Source organism: Apostichopus japonicus, chromosome 14 (genome assembly GCF_037975245.1).
Source record: "Apostichopus japonicus isolate 1M-3 chromosome 14, ASM3797524v1, whole genome shotgun sequence".
Lineage (NCBI taxonomy): Eukaryota > Metazoa > Echinodermata > Holothuroidea > Aspidochirotida > Stichopodidae > Apostichopus > Apostichopus japonicus.
In genome coordinates, this window is record NC_092574.1 from 19,221,653 (window position 1) to 19,236,813 (window position 15,161).

A 15,161-nucleotide genomic window follows, 5' to 3' on the forward strand; every position below is an offset into this window, starting at 1 on the left:
TTCAAAACGGTTGCAAAAACAGACGCCATTTAGGGTGTTACTAAAACGAATGACAATTGCGTTACACATAACGAATGACAATATGTTTGTACACACTAAAAAATTGCGTTGACTAAAACGAATGACAGTAATGGCAGCACAGACATTTGCTTCAACCGGATATCACAGTTCAGACTTCCCCTTACTCAAAATCCATATCTGGCCCATATATGGCAATTTGTATCTGGCCCATATCTGTGCCATATATGGAATTTATATCTGGCCATATCAAGAATTGGGCAGATATAACTTTATATAAGATAAAGGCCATATCTGCCTCAGATAAAACTTTATATGGGTCACTTTATATCTGGACCAGATATGGTCCATATATGGCAAATCCATATCTGGACCATATATGGCAAATCCATATATGGCAAATCCATATCTGGTAAATCCATATCTGGCCCATATATAGCAGATCCATATATGGCCCATATATGGCACATCCACATCTGGCCCATTAATTAGAAATCCATATCTGGCTCATATATGCCACATCCATATAAATTGCCCTTGGCAAATCCATTACTGTCCCATATTATGATAAATCCAGATTAAACTAGTTAAAAAAAATGGCTTCATCTGTGCCAGAACTTTATTTGGCGATGTAAAGAAATATAATTTGAAACCAAATAAGGGCAATATATGGCGCAGATAAAGCAACTCTTTATTTACTGCTTAATTATCTGACCATTAATTACATTTCCTGTTTGATCCATCAGCAGGTATTTTTCTTTTTCTTGTTTCACCTTATACCCACAGTATGTCCAAGCCTTTACAAATAAAAAACTAATATTAAAAAAGGGTCTTCTGCAAACGATTATGAGGCAATATAACCGTCAGAACAAAAATACATGGTTAAGAGAATAAAATATTCTGGCATGATAAAATGCTCCACGAATAAATTGGCACTTGAAAGCCTGCTTCATGACAAAATGCCCATCACTCTGCCGTCTCTAGGCTGTCTTCAGTCTCTGCAAGGTCTGCGAGTCATTTCATCGACACAATTTTCAATGACGATGACGAAGGCATAAAGTTGGGATTACTTTATTCCCAGCACATTCCAAACCCAATTGTGTACATAACTTTTTTGTGACACATAGTTTTATTTATGACTCACAATGTTTCCAACTAGAAAGAGATTTCAAAGTCATTTCAAATTGTGTCTGAAAAAACCCATCTCCAGGCAATTAGACCAAAAAAAGCAGGGCTAAATTGGAGGTAAAGATCAACTTATCTTGGACTTAAGAATCTGCAGTTTTGGCCAGGCGCGGCGGAACGGAAAAATTATTGGGGGGCTAATGTGTGGAGACTATCTAAGCGGAGCGCCACCATCGGTAGGCGCGGAGCGTACAAGAAAATTTGGGGTTTTTTCAAACCCCCAGATGGCCGGAAACGGCACTTCCCCAGTGTTTTATTCTGCGAATACCTAGCCCTAAAATATGGGTCTCAAGTCTGCAATTTCTCAGATTGCACGTAAAAATCTGTAAAAACATTCTAATTTGTATATTCCATGGTGTTTTAAGAGAGTAGCTATTACTCGTAGTGTACTCGCATAGACGTTTTTGAGTGTAGTAAGGGCAGTGGCGCAACCAGGGGTATTGGTCAGGGGGGGGCAAGTATGGTATGTAGGGGCGCTTTCGACACTATCTAAGCGGAGCGCCACCACAGGTTGGCGCGGAGAGTACAAGAAAATTTTTGAGTAAAGATACTCCCTATATTGCAGGAAATGACCCTTTCCGGGGCCTTGCTAATTTGCAGATAAACGGAGAATAAAGAGGTGTCGTCGCCATTTTGTCGGAAAATTACACCAACAGAATATGACAAATGTCAATAGGTATATGAGAGCGCAATAAAATAGTCAAAAATCGCGAATGAGTAAAAAGTAGTGAAAAGCTGAATTCAGCTTTTAAAAGGGCGCCAGCAGTCCATTTGAGTCCGCCGGGGGGGGGGCATCCGCCCCCTGACTGTATATATGGACGCTCCGCCACTAAGTAAGGGGATGTTGGAGAACTGGCTGAAATGAGGCAAGTCATTGGCCTAACACGAAGTTGTGTTACGCTTACCGGTACTCACACTCACTGCTTCCACTTTTCACGAGGCGTGAAGACGCGGTTGGGGTGACAATGTGGTCTATAGCCAGGGGACGGGCCGAGGGTCCCCCAGCAATTACTAAAATTATTACACCTATAGAGTATACGTGTGCATCGGACAGATCGACAAGTATGCATTGAAAAATGGGCAGATGCACGTTTCGGAGCCTTGGTAAATATTGGGGGGGGGGGGCTTATCATGCATTTGCCCCCTCAACTTTTTTATTGGGGGGGGGCTGAGTCCCCCCAAGCCCCCCCCCCCCGGTTCCGCCGCCACTGGTTTTGGCCTCAAACATTTCACTCAAAAAGCTCCTTGCTGTTACCTAATCCGACTGCTATGGTCATAAAATGACCGCTGTTAAAAATAGTACTTGAAGGTTGAGTTCTTTATTCTTCTGTGGTCCTGTAGAGGTTGATACTAAATTGCATTGTGCTATTCCTTTATTTAATGTATTTGGTTTAGTAAATAAGTTCCAGGAGGGCGATATATGTTCCATTCAGTATCGAAGTTCAGTCCCAAAATATGTTGTTTCCATCCGTTCCAAAAAATTTCTTCCTTACTTCTGACTATTCAGTTCACTATAGAATCCTTTGCCAATGTCCTAACTCAATAGGTTATATTTTGCGAATCTCCATCACCCTTCCTTAATGTACCAATCCTTTCTATTAAATTTCCTTCTGTTCTCTACCCCTACCATGTGTAAACTGTTTTTCCTATATTTCACTCCCAGAGTATCAATACACATATGTCCTTTGTTCCAAAGAAGGTTTTCACACCATGGAGGTCTGTTTTTACCTCCATGTTCACACTTAGTTACCCTCTGAGTCATCCTTTTTCCATTAATGACCCTGTGGTTACCTAGCAACCCAGATAGATCAAGTAGCTTTATACCCCTTTGACTTAGTGTCCACTGTAAGTGCTTTACCATTGAAATATGTGCAGTACCGCAAATTCAACAATATCAGTAGGGCAATGTAAATCTTTATGAAAATACACTAAGTAAGAGCATACAGTCTTACATGTATATCCAGTTATATCTGTCTTAATATGGCCAGATAAAACTTTATCTGCATATCTGGATAGACTCTATGTCCAGTTATATCTGGCTTTATATCTTTATTAGGCCAGATAAAACTTGATATGCCTATCTGGATTGACTCTATATCCAGTTATATCTGGCTTTATATGGCCATATCAAACTTGATATGGATATCTGGCTTACAATTATATCAAGATATCTCTGGCTTTATATGGCCATATCAAACTTGATATGCATATCTGGCTTACAATTATATCGAGATATATCTGGCTTTATATGGCCATATCAAACTTGATATGTGAATCTGGATTACAATTATATCAAGATATATCTGGCTTTATATGGCCAGATAAAATGTTATCTGCATATCTGGATTGACTCTATATCCAGTTATATCTGGCTTTATATGGCCATATCAAACTTTATCTATCCAGATACAGCCAGATATAAAACCAGATATGGAATTTGAGTAAGGGTCGTGGGTATCTAGATCTAGTAAAGTACGGACAAGATAAAAACGCACCTTATAGTAAGCGAAATTGTTAGTCTGATTTTAAAAAGTAAATTTAACGTCACTTTTCCGATATTAATTGTTAGAAACTAACAATACCATAATCTTGAAATGGCTTCAGTTATCTTTCTATATAAATCTACAGAGGTAAAAAGCACAGCACACAAGCGCAATATCACACAAAAACTTTCCCTGTGGTTTCTATCCGTAAATTACACCAAAACCTTGCAACCACGTGATGCGATTTTCCTCAAATCATTTTTGCGCAGAAAACCAATAACCGCATTTACTCCACTCCGTTAATCATTCTATCTCTTCTCACCACTGTCCTTCGTTGTCATTCGTTGTCATTCGCTGTCATTCGCAAATGATAATTAACCCTGTACAAAGTCAATTGTCATTCGGTCATTCGCTGTCATTCGTTTTAGTTTGTCCCGCCATTTAGCATGTAAGTACCCTCAACTTTGACAAAATTTACTTGAACGGAAGGGTACACCCGTTGATTTAGTTTAGGTTTTCCTAAGGGGTCATGTGAAAAACCGGGCAACAGCTTTTTCTAAAAGTTAGCTTCATTTATCCTCAAGTTTTCGAATTTTTCCTCAAAATGTATCGTACTCGGTTTGTCTCGGGCCAAATTTATACTATTTCTCGCAAACTCGACTCTTCTTCTTGAATTGTTAACCTTATGATGTACTATAATGTACTTTCTTCCAAAGTTTGACTATATCATTATCACCAAATTTCAAATTGTTTCGACACTAAATCAAATTTTATTCTAGAAGTCATCATATTTACACCTTTTCTATTTCATACTTTCGTCTGTATTCGACTTGTTTCCGGATTTTAGACTGTTTCCATTGAAATGTTTTTCAATCGTTCTTCGAAGTTACTACTTTTTTAATGGAAATTAAGACTTTACTCGAACGTTTGACTTTCCATCTCAAAATATGGAGCTTTCCTTCTTGAAGTTCGACTTTTTAATATCGAAATTTCTACTAAATCCCTCAAAATAAGCCGTTTCATGGAATCTGATGTACCGGAACTGCCCCATGCAAAACGACATGCAGCAAGTCGAGATATATTCCACATGTTCACCGTGTACATTTAAATGTATCTTCCTACTAAAGTAAGGGGGTTAAAATTTATATAGGTAAATAATGCACCGTTATTTATATTAAAATAAATAAAAAGGTTTGTTTTATTAAATATTTTCGATATAAAAAATAAATTAATACAAAATATGTACCATTTCATTTAATAAATAAATATTGCTCCATAAATATGAAAGTTCCCTCCCTGTTTCTCCTTTGTTCTAATTATCCGCCGTAACATGTAAAGACGATCGTGCAGTCTCTCCACCCAAGCCTCCTCTTAGCACTCTGTTATACCTATGATTGCCACATTTTTGTCTGTGATATCTACTCTTTTCGGAGGAAAAATGGCAGCAAATGCAGAACGTACGTTCATAATGGTCAAGGTCGATGGCGTAGAAAGGGGTATAATTGGCGAAATCATGACACGGTTTGAGAAACGCGGTTTCAAGCTAGTTGCAGGAAAATTGACCAAGGTAAAACCCTACCTAACGAAAAAATCACGTAGTAAGCTATGTCGCTGCATGGTTAGGCCTAATAATGTTTCATGACGTGTGCAGTACCGACTAGGTACAAGTCAGCGTCGAAAGTACTTACTGCAGCTTGGTAACCCGTGCCCATGTTCATTTAGTAATTATTATACTATGATCTCTAGGCCTATATGTTTCAATTTAAACAGTTATAACTCATACTTCTTGTTGCTACATACTAGGCTAGGCCTAAGATTAAGAATTTCCATTCAGTTTTGTGTCGTATAGTAAGTTAAACTTTTAATGGGTAATATTAATTAATTTATCACAAGATTGTGTTGGATATCTCTTCTGTTACATTGTTAGTTTGCCTAGGCTAGTTCCTCCTGATTAATCCAGTGGGTCTAGTTATATTTTATCATTTAACAAGAGCATTTAATTCCCTGGAACAGGAATTGTAATTTAAAGATATGACAAAGAAATTAGAAGGTATATAACACAAGTCTAGTTGTGGAAGAAGCTAGTAAAATATTTTTGTTAAAACAAGATGTCAGGATCCACAAAACATTTTTAACCTATAACATATATGTTATGTTGCAAGTTGCTGCAGTGTTGCTTTGGGGCTTTCATTGTACATAGCAGAATATCATACTGTACAGTGTATATGAAAATTCAAGGAATAGTAGAAACATGTTTAAAGGGTTTTCACATGCAGGTTCACATTTAACATGACACATGGATAAGATTTAGATCGTATACAGCCGCAGTGTTAATTGAACCTGCTTTGTAGCATGATACTTTCCACAACAAAGATGGGAAGTTTTGTACGCAAATCTGACATTGGCCTAAATTGATGTCTTAACATGTTTTGCTTACAGCTAACTAGGCTACAGCATGCCTACTGCAGGTGCTATTATATATAGGATTTAAATTTGGTAACCTTTTGAGGTAATGGGAGATGGGGGGAATCAGTACATAATTTGAACAGTTTTACAGTTGAACAGATTACAAAACATTTTGAACGAAAAAAGGACAATGAAATTGCAGCCATTCAGAATAGACGTGGATAAAAGAGACTAACAATCTCACAAATACATTAGCAAATTATGAAGCACATAAGATATTTTTAATTCTAATGGTTATAATTTTTTTCTTCTTTTTCTTTCAGGCATCAGAGGAACATATCAAGAAACATTATGAGGATCTCTCAAGTAAGCCATTTTATTCAAAACTGTGCAAGTTTGCATCATCAGGACCAGTGTTTGCCATGGTAAGTCTTGTTGTACTTTGAGTTAAGTTCTCCATCATGGGTTGGAGTACCTCTGGTATATGAATCCTTGACAATGTTGCCGGGTTGCACGTGCTAAAATGCACACACTGTCATTGGGTGTTGTCCGAAGTAAACCTTCTGTGTTAATTGTAAACAGCTGCTTGCTGGGATTGAAATAATACATGCTATAACATTATCTAAATAGTTGTAAATTGTCAGTTATTACATCAAACTATAAGACATTAGCAGGAAATATTTCAACGGGTATTGCAAAGCAAAATGCAACTTCAAGCAAAAGGGGCTTTTTACAAATTGCTATACAAGTGCTTAGATGCAACTCTGCCTTACAGATTGAGCTGTATAGATTCTGAACACTTGATAGTTCCCTGCACTGATTGGTCTCTTGAAGTGAAGATGGAGTGTTCTCAACTTGATCAAAGTTTCCACACCTTTTGACGATGGTGTGTGATGCCCGCCCATCTGTCTAGTAATGACTTATTCTTTCAATCTATACTATAACCGCTGAAAGGTATCTCTACCTACATGTTTCTGAAATAATTTAGTGTTCAAAGCTTGTCTGATAGTTTTGAAGACTGAACTTTGTCTCATATAAAAAAAACTAAAAATCTACATGGGTCCTGTGCTGGAGGTTTCAGTACAAGTTGACCATTTTGTTTAGCTTTATACAATATGAGATAAAAAAAGATGCCACACTGATTTTTTTCGAAACTGCTGACATTTAAACTAGGGAAATGCAAGTACTTCTTACTTCTATACTGCTTATTGACATGGTTATATGGGTATCTGAAATCTTATGCTAATTCATGCTAATCTGAATTTGTTTGTTTAAAGTTTTTCTGTTTATATGGATGATACACAGATAGATCTGTATCTAACTTTCACATCAAGTTTTAATTCCATAATTTCAACATCATTGCTTGTATCAACAGGTTTGGGAAGGTCTTGTTAAAGATTTTCTGTTAATATTGATGATACACAGATAGATCTGTATCTTACTTACACATCAAGTTTTGATTCCATAATTTCAACATTATTGCTTGTATCAACAGGTTTGGGAAGGTCTTGATGCAGTGAGGACAGGTCGTGTGATGCTTGGTGAGACAGACCCGGTAAGTGCTGTGACAACTATCCTCACATTAACCAAAAAAAATGATAAGATTTGACAGAAAATAAAGCCAACTTTGACCTGTCCTGAAATACTCGTTACAATTTCAGTTGGGACGAACATCATTTGTGGTATTCGTAAGCCCCTTTGGAAGGCACCATTGTGCTGTTGTTTATAGGTATGTCAGTGATAGCTTCATACTTGCTCCTTTGTCTGCCTCAGATCTATCATTTGCTTGTAGTGATATCTCATTTAAAACTATCAAAGCCATATATTTCTCCAGAATATTTCATCAAGCTCACGTAGACAACCATTAGCACCTTTTCATGTTGCTTATTGACAAGGTCCTCAATATTTAGTGCAAAGACCTTGCTATATACGAAGGTCAACAAGTGTTCAAATGTTGAAAATCTTGTGTCAAAGGTTAACTAGATGTGTCTTACCCATTGCAAAGCTTCAAGTTGGTCTAGTATAAGCTATGCCACATGTAAAGATGAATTCCTTGAGGATGGAACAGTATCTCTGTGAAAGCCAGCTTTTGTGGGCCTGAAAATGACAAGTTTGTATGGACCTAATGTTAAACACCGGTCTACTACATCTACGAAGCACTGATGACTTGCCAAACATCATGCCAAGTAATGGCTCTTGTATTTCTTTCCAGTTGAAATCGGCTCCAGGTACCATCCGGGGTGATTACTGCATTCACATTGGCCGCAACATCGTTCACGGCTCCGATTCAGTGGAGAGTGCCAAGAAGGAGATCGGTCTGTGGTTCAAAGATGACGAGCTTGTCGACTGGACCCCCACATCCCATACTTGGATATATGAATAAAGTGTAGCTCACATTTATCTAGAATAATGTATGTCGGATCAATTTAATGTCTTGTCACAGAACTATCATGTCCTATCCACATAAAATGCAAGTTGATGCTTTAAATTACACATTGTTTTTCTTTGAAAAATATCATTCTTCATAAACACACATTCTTTCAATACGGCCGGTGTAGTAGAATCTCAAAAGGAACTCCTAAATCATTGTAGACACATGTGTTTGTGATGGATTGACCTTGGACCAACACGCCTTTATGTCATTATTGCGAGCAAGTTAAGCAGAATACTCCATCTGCTTTTCAACCCCCCCCCCCCCCCTCGCGTTTGCAAGATGGGGATTGATCGATTCGGCAATTGAAATATCTTGACAGGTGTAAAATGCCTTAATAAGGAATATTCATATTTTACTTAAAGTAGACATCTCAAAGAGTTGATAAGATTTATAAATTAGTGTATGTACACTTTCGGTCACAGGTGTTTAGCATCCCAGAGAATCATGGAACTTGATGATGTGTCAAATAAAATTTGAAATGAGCACAACTTGATATGTAAACACTCTTCTGTTCTTATATGTGTAATGTGTTTCTTTCAGTTTGGTCCATTCTTAGTCTCCCTGAAGGGAAATTGTTTTGTCGTCTTTGAAATATTTCTTCCACAAGGTAATGCCAAAATGTGTTTTGAGCTTTGTGTATGAAAAAAATTGTTCAAATTACATCAAATTTCCTTTGATATAAATGATAAAAATGCTCTTTTATTTGAACATTATATGTGGATGTGAAAAATTGTGTAAGGTTTCAATTTGCTTCTGTGTGGATGTTAAATTTAGAAGATTCAGAAGTGGAAACAAGCACAAAATAAACACAGATTCAAATGTATTGTTATATCTGCAGAAAACTTAACAATTGCTTATACATGATTTTGGAACAATTAGAAGAAATTAGAGCTTAAATAATTTAAACACTAACAGATAAAATAATATGGAAAATAATTTTTTAAGCTAACAAATGAAAGCACAATGTGTGGTACTGGGCAAACAGAAAAAGAATGCTAGTATAAAACCAAAAGATAGCGATTACACTAGAATAGTGTAATAAACATAAATATAATTTCTAATAACATTTATGGAACATTGCAATCCCTGTGTGAGGGAATGGATATAAGTATATAAAGCTGCATTGCTTTGTAAATTTGGCATTGAAATAGTTATGTTGCGAGTAATATAGCTCCTGTAAGAATAGTGGTAGTCACAACCCATGGCATGTCACTAAATAGAAGGCATGTCACTAAATAGTATATGAATGAAAGAAGATCTGATTGGTCTTTAGTCTCTTAATGAGGTCCTGGAAAAATTCTCTTTGTGAACCAGGACAGGGTCACCCAAACATTCAGGGGCTAGGAGTGGGACCCAATGCATTCAGTAGCTGTGAAATTGCTTCCTCTGGCTGTATATACCCAAGACTATTATTGCAGTAAAACTTTGGGGTGGAGGGAGGGGGAATGGTACCTTCCCAATCTGCAGTATGTTTACACCTAGCAGCTGTTGATGGAGGAATTCTACACATTCTATGGATTCTCTTTTATCAGATCTTTTAGTCAAAGAGGTTCATATCTTCCAAACAGACATTTCAACAATAACAAAAAATTGTAACTTTTCCTGAGATCATCATCCAAAACTTCTTTCCTACAACAGAATGATCCTAACCTTTACAGGTGCTTATTGCAACAACTTAGGAATAGACTCGAGCAACTCCCAGTTGTGAAAATTGGTTTATTTTAACTAATATCAAAGCAAAAATAGCCCAAGTATGATTAAAATTAACAGCTGATGTTTAACTATTGAAGATGCAGAGAAAGTATGTATAAAGTTATTGCCAGATACTGCTTCTGTTACTGAGTACAGTAATTGCTAACTGGACATTTCTTAATGTGAATTACATGAAGACATTTGTACACAAAACACAAAAGGAGCAAATCGTGGAAGAAAGTATATCTGAAATGCTAAACGAAAATTATGCTACACTATTAAAATGTAGTATGTTCCTTTAACACACAGATTGCACACAAAATAAAATGAGACAATATCATTTCTCACGTCAAAATCAATATTTATGTAAGTCTATGATATTTTATCTCACTTTATATTCATGGGCAATCAAAGTTGCCAGTCCATCTACAATGTAGAATATCAGATATGAATTTACTTAACAACAAATAAATACAAATCAAACTTGAGATTTATAAAAAAAAATAACTGATAGGTCAGCGATAATTGCCTCAAATAATGGTCTTACATGAGCAAACTTAAAATTTCATAATTTTCAGCAATCTTCTCAAATTTCTTCCTCAATTTGACATTCCATCTTCTAATTGAACAATCTTAAATATAACCAAAATTTTTTGCGCTCCGTACGCGTTCAACGTCTTAATGTGCATATCATATAGGCATTCATCGGTAATAACATCACATGCCAATACATACAATTATTTGCCGTGTTATGACCCTTCCATATTGGTTATAATTATAGGGGAAGTCGTTACAATAATAATGATCATAATACTATCAGTTTAACGATTGAAAAAAACATTGCAAATTACTTTTCTTTCAGTAGGTGCCCGAAAAATTCTCAGCAAATTGACCAAATTTTCACAAACATTTTTTGGTTGGGGGGGCTGCAGCCCCCCCCCCCCCGCCTCCTACGTCTATGCAAATAAAGTCAAATTATGAAATTTTTAGGTCCACTTCCCCTAAGGAACTCTGCCCTGATCTGCTATATAGTTCCAGAGTAACTTTGCCAAGGCAACCGCTTCACAAACTTTATGTTAATTTGTCTTCTTCCTGAGTGCATTGTCTGCCACTGAAATATCCCCTTTATGGATTTTCTGCTATTCCACATTCATAGTACACATAGAACAAAGGGACTAGAGGCAGTGGCATTAGTAGCAATGAACTGTAGCATCTGGGAGGTTGTGGGTTCCATCCCTGGCTGGCTGAAATAAGGTGGTTTTTGCATTCAGGAAAATGCCACTGTTTCCCACCTGAAATTTCCTTCCAAAATATAAAAGTAAAAAAATAGCAAAAACTGTAAATCAGATAGCCACCTGACGTGAAATGAACATAATATGCCATTGGCTTCTCCCACATAAATATATGTGGCTGCTTGAGGCTGAAAATAACTGCCCTTTCAGGCCGATTATATATAGACATTAAATATAACTTACAAAAGATATAGAAAATAATCATTTTGAGCTGTGGATATTTTTAAGTACATAGCACTTTCAACACAATGGTTTCAAAAGTCTTGAGAAATGAGACCAAATGGAAATATAAAAGTTTGATCATATTCATTTCCCCTTCAACATGATTGTCTTCTGACTGATAAATACATTTTAATTATTTTAAATCTACTTTTGTCTATCAGACCAAACAATAACTGGCTGAAATAGACATCAAACCAGGTCTTAAAGGGAGTGAAGACTCGCGCACAAAGAAACGTCTGATGCCGGTAATTTGACCTAGTTTCGAATGAGGTGTAACAGAAGTGTTAGACACCACCATCGATCTCAGAAAATACACACACAGCTTGCTAAAGTCGGTAATTAGACACTAGTGTACAGTCAATATATACAGCTACGGTCAATACCCACAAATTAAAGTGTACATAGCAGCGATGGACATCCAGATAAAAGATAACAAGGTATCACGTTTCATTACTGTCTGCATTTTGTAGTGACAAGAAAAAACTTCACTTGCAAGCAACGGAAAGTTAACTTTTTTCAGAGGGCAGTACACGGTTTTGGGGCGAGTCTTCAATGCCTTTTTATATCTACTATTATTATTAATATTATTTTCTTTTGAGCTGTACAAATCTAAGACAGATCAAGACTGGAATGCAGTTTAAGAAATGCAGAAAATGCCACAAAACTATTCAAATCAGATCAAAACTTCACTGATATTTTTTTTAAACAGTTTGCAAACATATGCATTAACCTTCGATGTTGAGAGAAAAAGTCATAAATACAACTAATACAGCTCATACACTAGTAAAAAATGAAGGATTATATTTGTCACAATAAGCAGATTCCCTGAGGTAGAGAGCCTTCACACATCTGAAGAAATATAACAGTAGAATGATCAATTATAAATGTTGACAAAATCGTCTTTATTTTATAAAGACTCAAATATCTGATATCCAAACATTCCTGTGCAATTGAATCACAAACTGAATTAGAAAATGTTTCATACACTACTTGTCATTTCACAAATAACATTAAGTGCTTGCTTCTGAGACAGAGCTTTACCTTTATACCTTTAAAATGTTATGTATAATGTTTGGTATTACAGCACACATAACTTGAACTAAGTTTGCTGACAGAAAACTTTAAAATGCAGGTTTGTCAAATTTGTTATAATTACTGCCCTGAAATATTGTGCAAACATAAATTTAGTCACAATACAGGATAACTCAATAAAAAATTTCCAAAACAAAACAAACAATTTTTAGAAAAAGTGTATCCAAAGACTCGACAATGTCCATCACGACCTATGATTTGAGTAAATACTGAAATAGAACCAAACCAAACTCATCAAAGACAGTCAAAGACTTGAAATTCAACTTCAAGTTGCTCTTTAACAAAAAAGCACACATTTTGAATGTTCCAAAATTTGGAGTAATCTTTTTTCTCATCCTCTTCAAGAAGTTGGTTATGTTTCCATGTGATCGTCCCTCCTGATCAAATGAAGCCCTCCAACGGAGATACACTTAACACTGGTTGCATTAAAATATACTTTAATCTTTATAAAGATTTAAAGATTGAATTTTCACGTGCAAAAAGGAATTGTAATAGTCTTCAAGGTAAGTGTGATATTTCATTGACATAGATTTTATCCCTTTAAATTTTTTCACTAAGTGTTGTAACTTTGAAAACAACATGGCTTTGGTTGGTTACCACAAGGTGAGCTTTTCATACATAGGTTCCATTTGAAATGGATATTCCATCTTGACAAATCAATTTACAAAAAAACGGGCTCAACTGTTAATTGGATACCTGATGAGAAATCTGAGCTGTATTGGACTTTCTCTCCGAGAATATTCAGCTGCTTAGCATCACAAAATAACTACCTGTCTGTCAGGTCAATAATTATGACCACGTATTAACAGAGAGATGATATAAAATAAACGACCGTTCCAAAATACTTCCAATACTTCAAAACCAGTACTGGATATGAATCGCGTGTAATCCCTGATTGTTTGTGGTGTAAAATGCTGCGTGGGGCTGATTACTTCAGCCTTCTTCTGCGATTAATGTCTTGACATTCCTCTTTCTAACTTTTCCATCTTCCTCCGTTCTTGTCCCTGTTCCGTTGTCTTCATCCTTGCAAGGAGGATCTTTAATATCTTCCGTCTCCGATTTGCTCCCCAAATCTTCGACCTCTCCCACAACTCTCTCCATCACTGGATTTTCCGTTTCTGGAGAGGAATCTGTTGATGGAGAAGACTTCTCCCCCGAGCTGGCATCTTCCTCTCTCCTCTTGCCCGTTTGTTTTGACGCAAGCTTCCGTTGATCTTGCTCTTCTAATTTCTTTAGCAGTTTTGGGTCCCTCAGTTCTGGACACAAGTGTACCAGAAGAACTTCAATAATATTCTAGAAGTAAATATTGTAGGAAAGTTAGTGTAGATAATTGAAAAAGTTACATCAGAAAATTTGTCTTCTTTAGTTTCTTCAGAAAGAGGAATATTAAAGTATACCCATTAAAATTGCTCTGAAGTGCTACATTGCCTTTCTCTGAGATATCAACATCTGAAGTTGATAATATTGTGACTTGTCAGTGGAATAGCAAGGAACAACCTTCTGATTTTAATAATTCAATTGGTGATAATATTTTTCGGTCCTTGACACCCAATTGGGCCCCGGGATTTTATCACTAGCCTAGTAACAACAATGCATATCATACAAAAGTAATGAACAAGAAGCAAACAGGTGTGACATGATCTGACATCATTTCTAAACCATACTTTATTTCAAATGTACAGATCATATAATGGCAGACATGAGCTACAGTTTCGCCTTCATTTCAGACACCCCACTCTGGACATTAGCCTCCATTCCAGACACCCCACTCTGGACATTCGCCTCCATTCCTGACATCCCATCCTGGACATTAGCCTCCATTCCAACCACCCCACCCTAAATATAGCCTCCATTCCAGACACTCCACCCTGGACATTTGCCTCCATTGCCGACCTTTCATCCTGGACATTCATCTCCATTCCAGACACCCCACTCTGGACATTAGCCTCCATTTCAGACATCCCACTCTGGACATTAACATCCATTCCATACACTCCACCCTGGATATAGCCTCCATTCCAGACATCCCACCCGGACACACATTAACCTCCATTCCTGAGCTTCCATCCTAGACATTCGTCTCCATTCCAGACGCCCCACCCGGACACACATTAGCCTCCATTCCAGACCTTCCATCCTGGACATTCATCTCCATTCCAGACGCCCCACCCTGGACATTCATTTCCATTGCAGACATCCCATCCTGGACGTTCGCCTCCATTCCAGACACGCCACTCATTCGCAAGTGCAAATCCCCATTCCGAGGCTAGATGAGAGGTACAAGTCAAGTTAAATTGCTAGATCTTTCATTTTCTACTCCTCATGCAACAAATAACA

At 36.9% G+C, this 15,161-nt stretch overlaps 2 protein-coding genes across 6 annotated transcripts in view; one reads left to right on the forward strand and one right to left on the reverse strand.

Moving 5' to 3' along the window:
- Nucleotides 1-5,092: 5,092 nt before the first annotated feature.
- Nucleotides 5,093-9,019, forward strand: LOC139980233 (nucleoside diphosphate kinase B-like). The gene is made up of 4 exons (XM_071991759.1): nucleotides 5,093-5,253; nucleotides 6,416-6,517; nucleotides 7,588-7,647; nucleotides 8,305-9,019. The coding sequence occupies exons 1-4, from the start codon at nucleotides 5,125-5,127 to the stop codon at nucleotides 8,473-8,475; spliced, it is 462 nt and encodes a 153-aa protein (XP_071847860.1). The 5' UTR covers nucleotides 5,093-5,124; the 3' UTR covers nucleotides 8,476-9,019.
- Nucleotides 9,020-9,329: 310 nt separating this feature from the next.
- Nucleotides 9,330-15,161, reverse strand: part of LOC139980228 (sorting nexin-25-like) — a 36,352-nt gene continuing 30,520 nt past the window's right edge. For all 5 annotated transcript variants that reach the window (XM_071991748.1, XM_071991745.1, XM_071991746.1 and 2 more), the window contains one exon: nucleotides 9,330-14,117. In XM_071991748.1, the coding sequence (XP_071847849.1) occupies nucleotides 13,758-14,117 (360 nt within the window). In that variant the 3' untranslated portion in view covers nucleotides 9,330-13,757. The remainder of the gene's footprint in view (nucleotides 14,118-15,161) is intronic.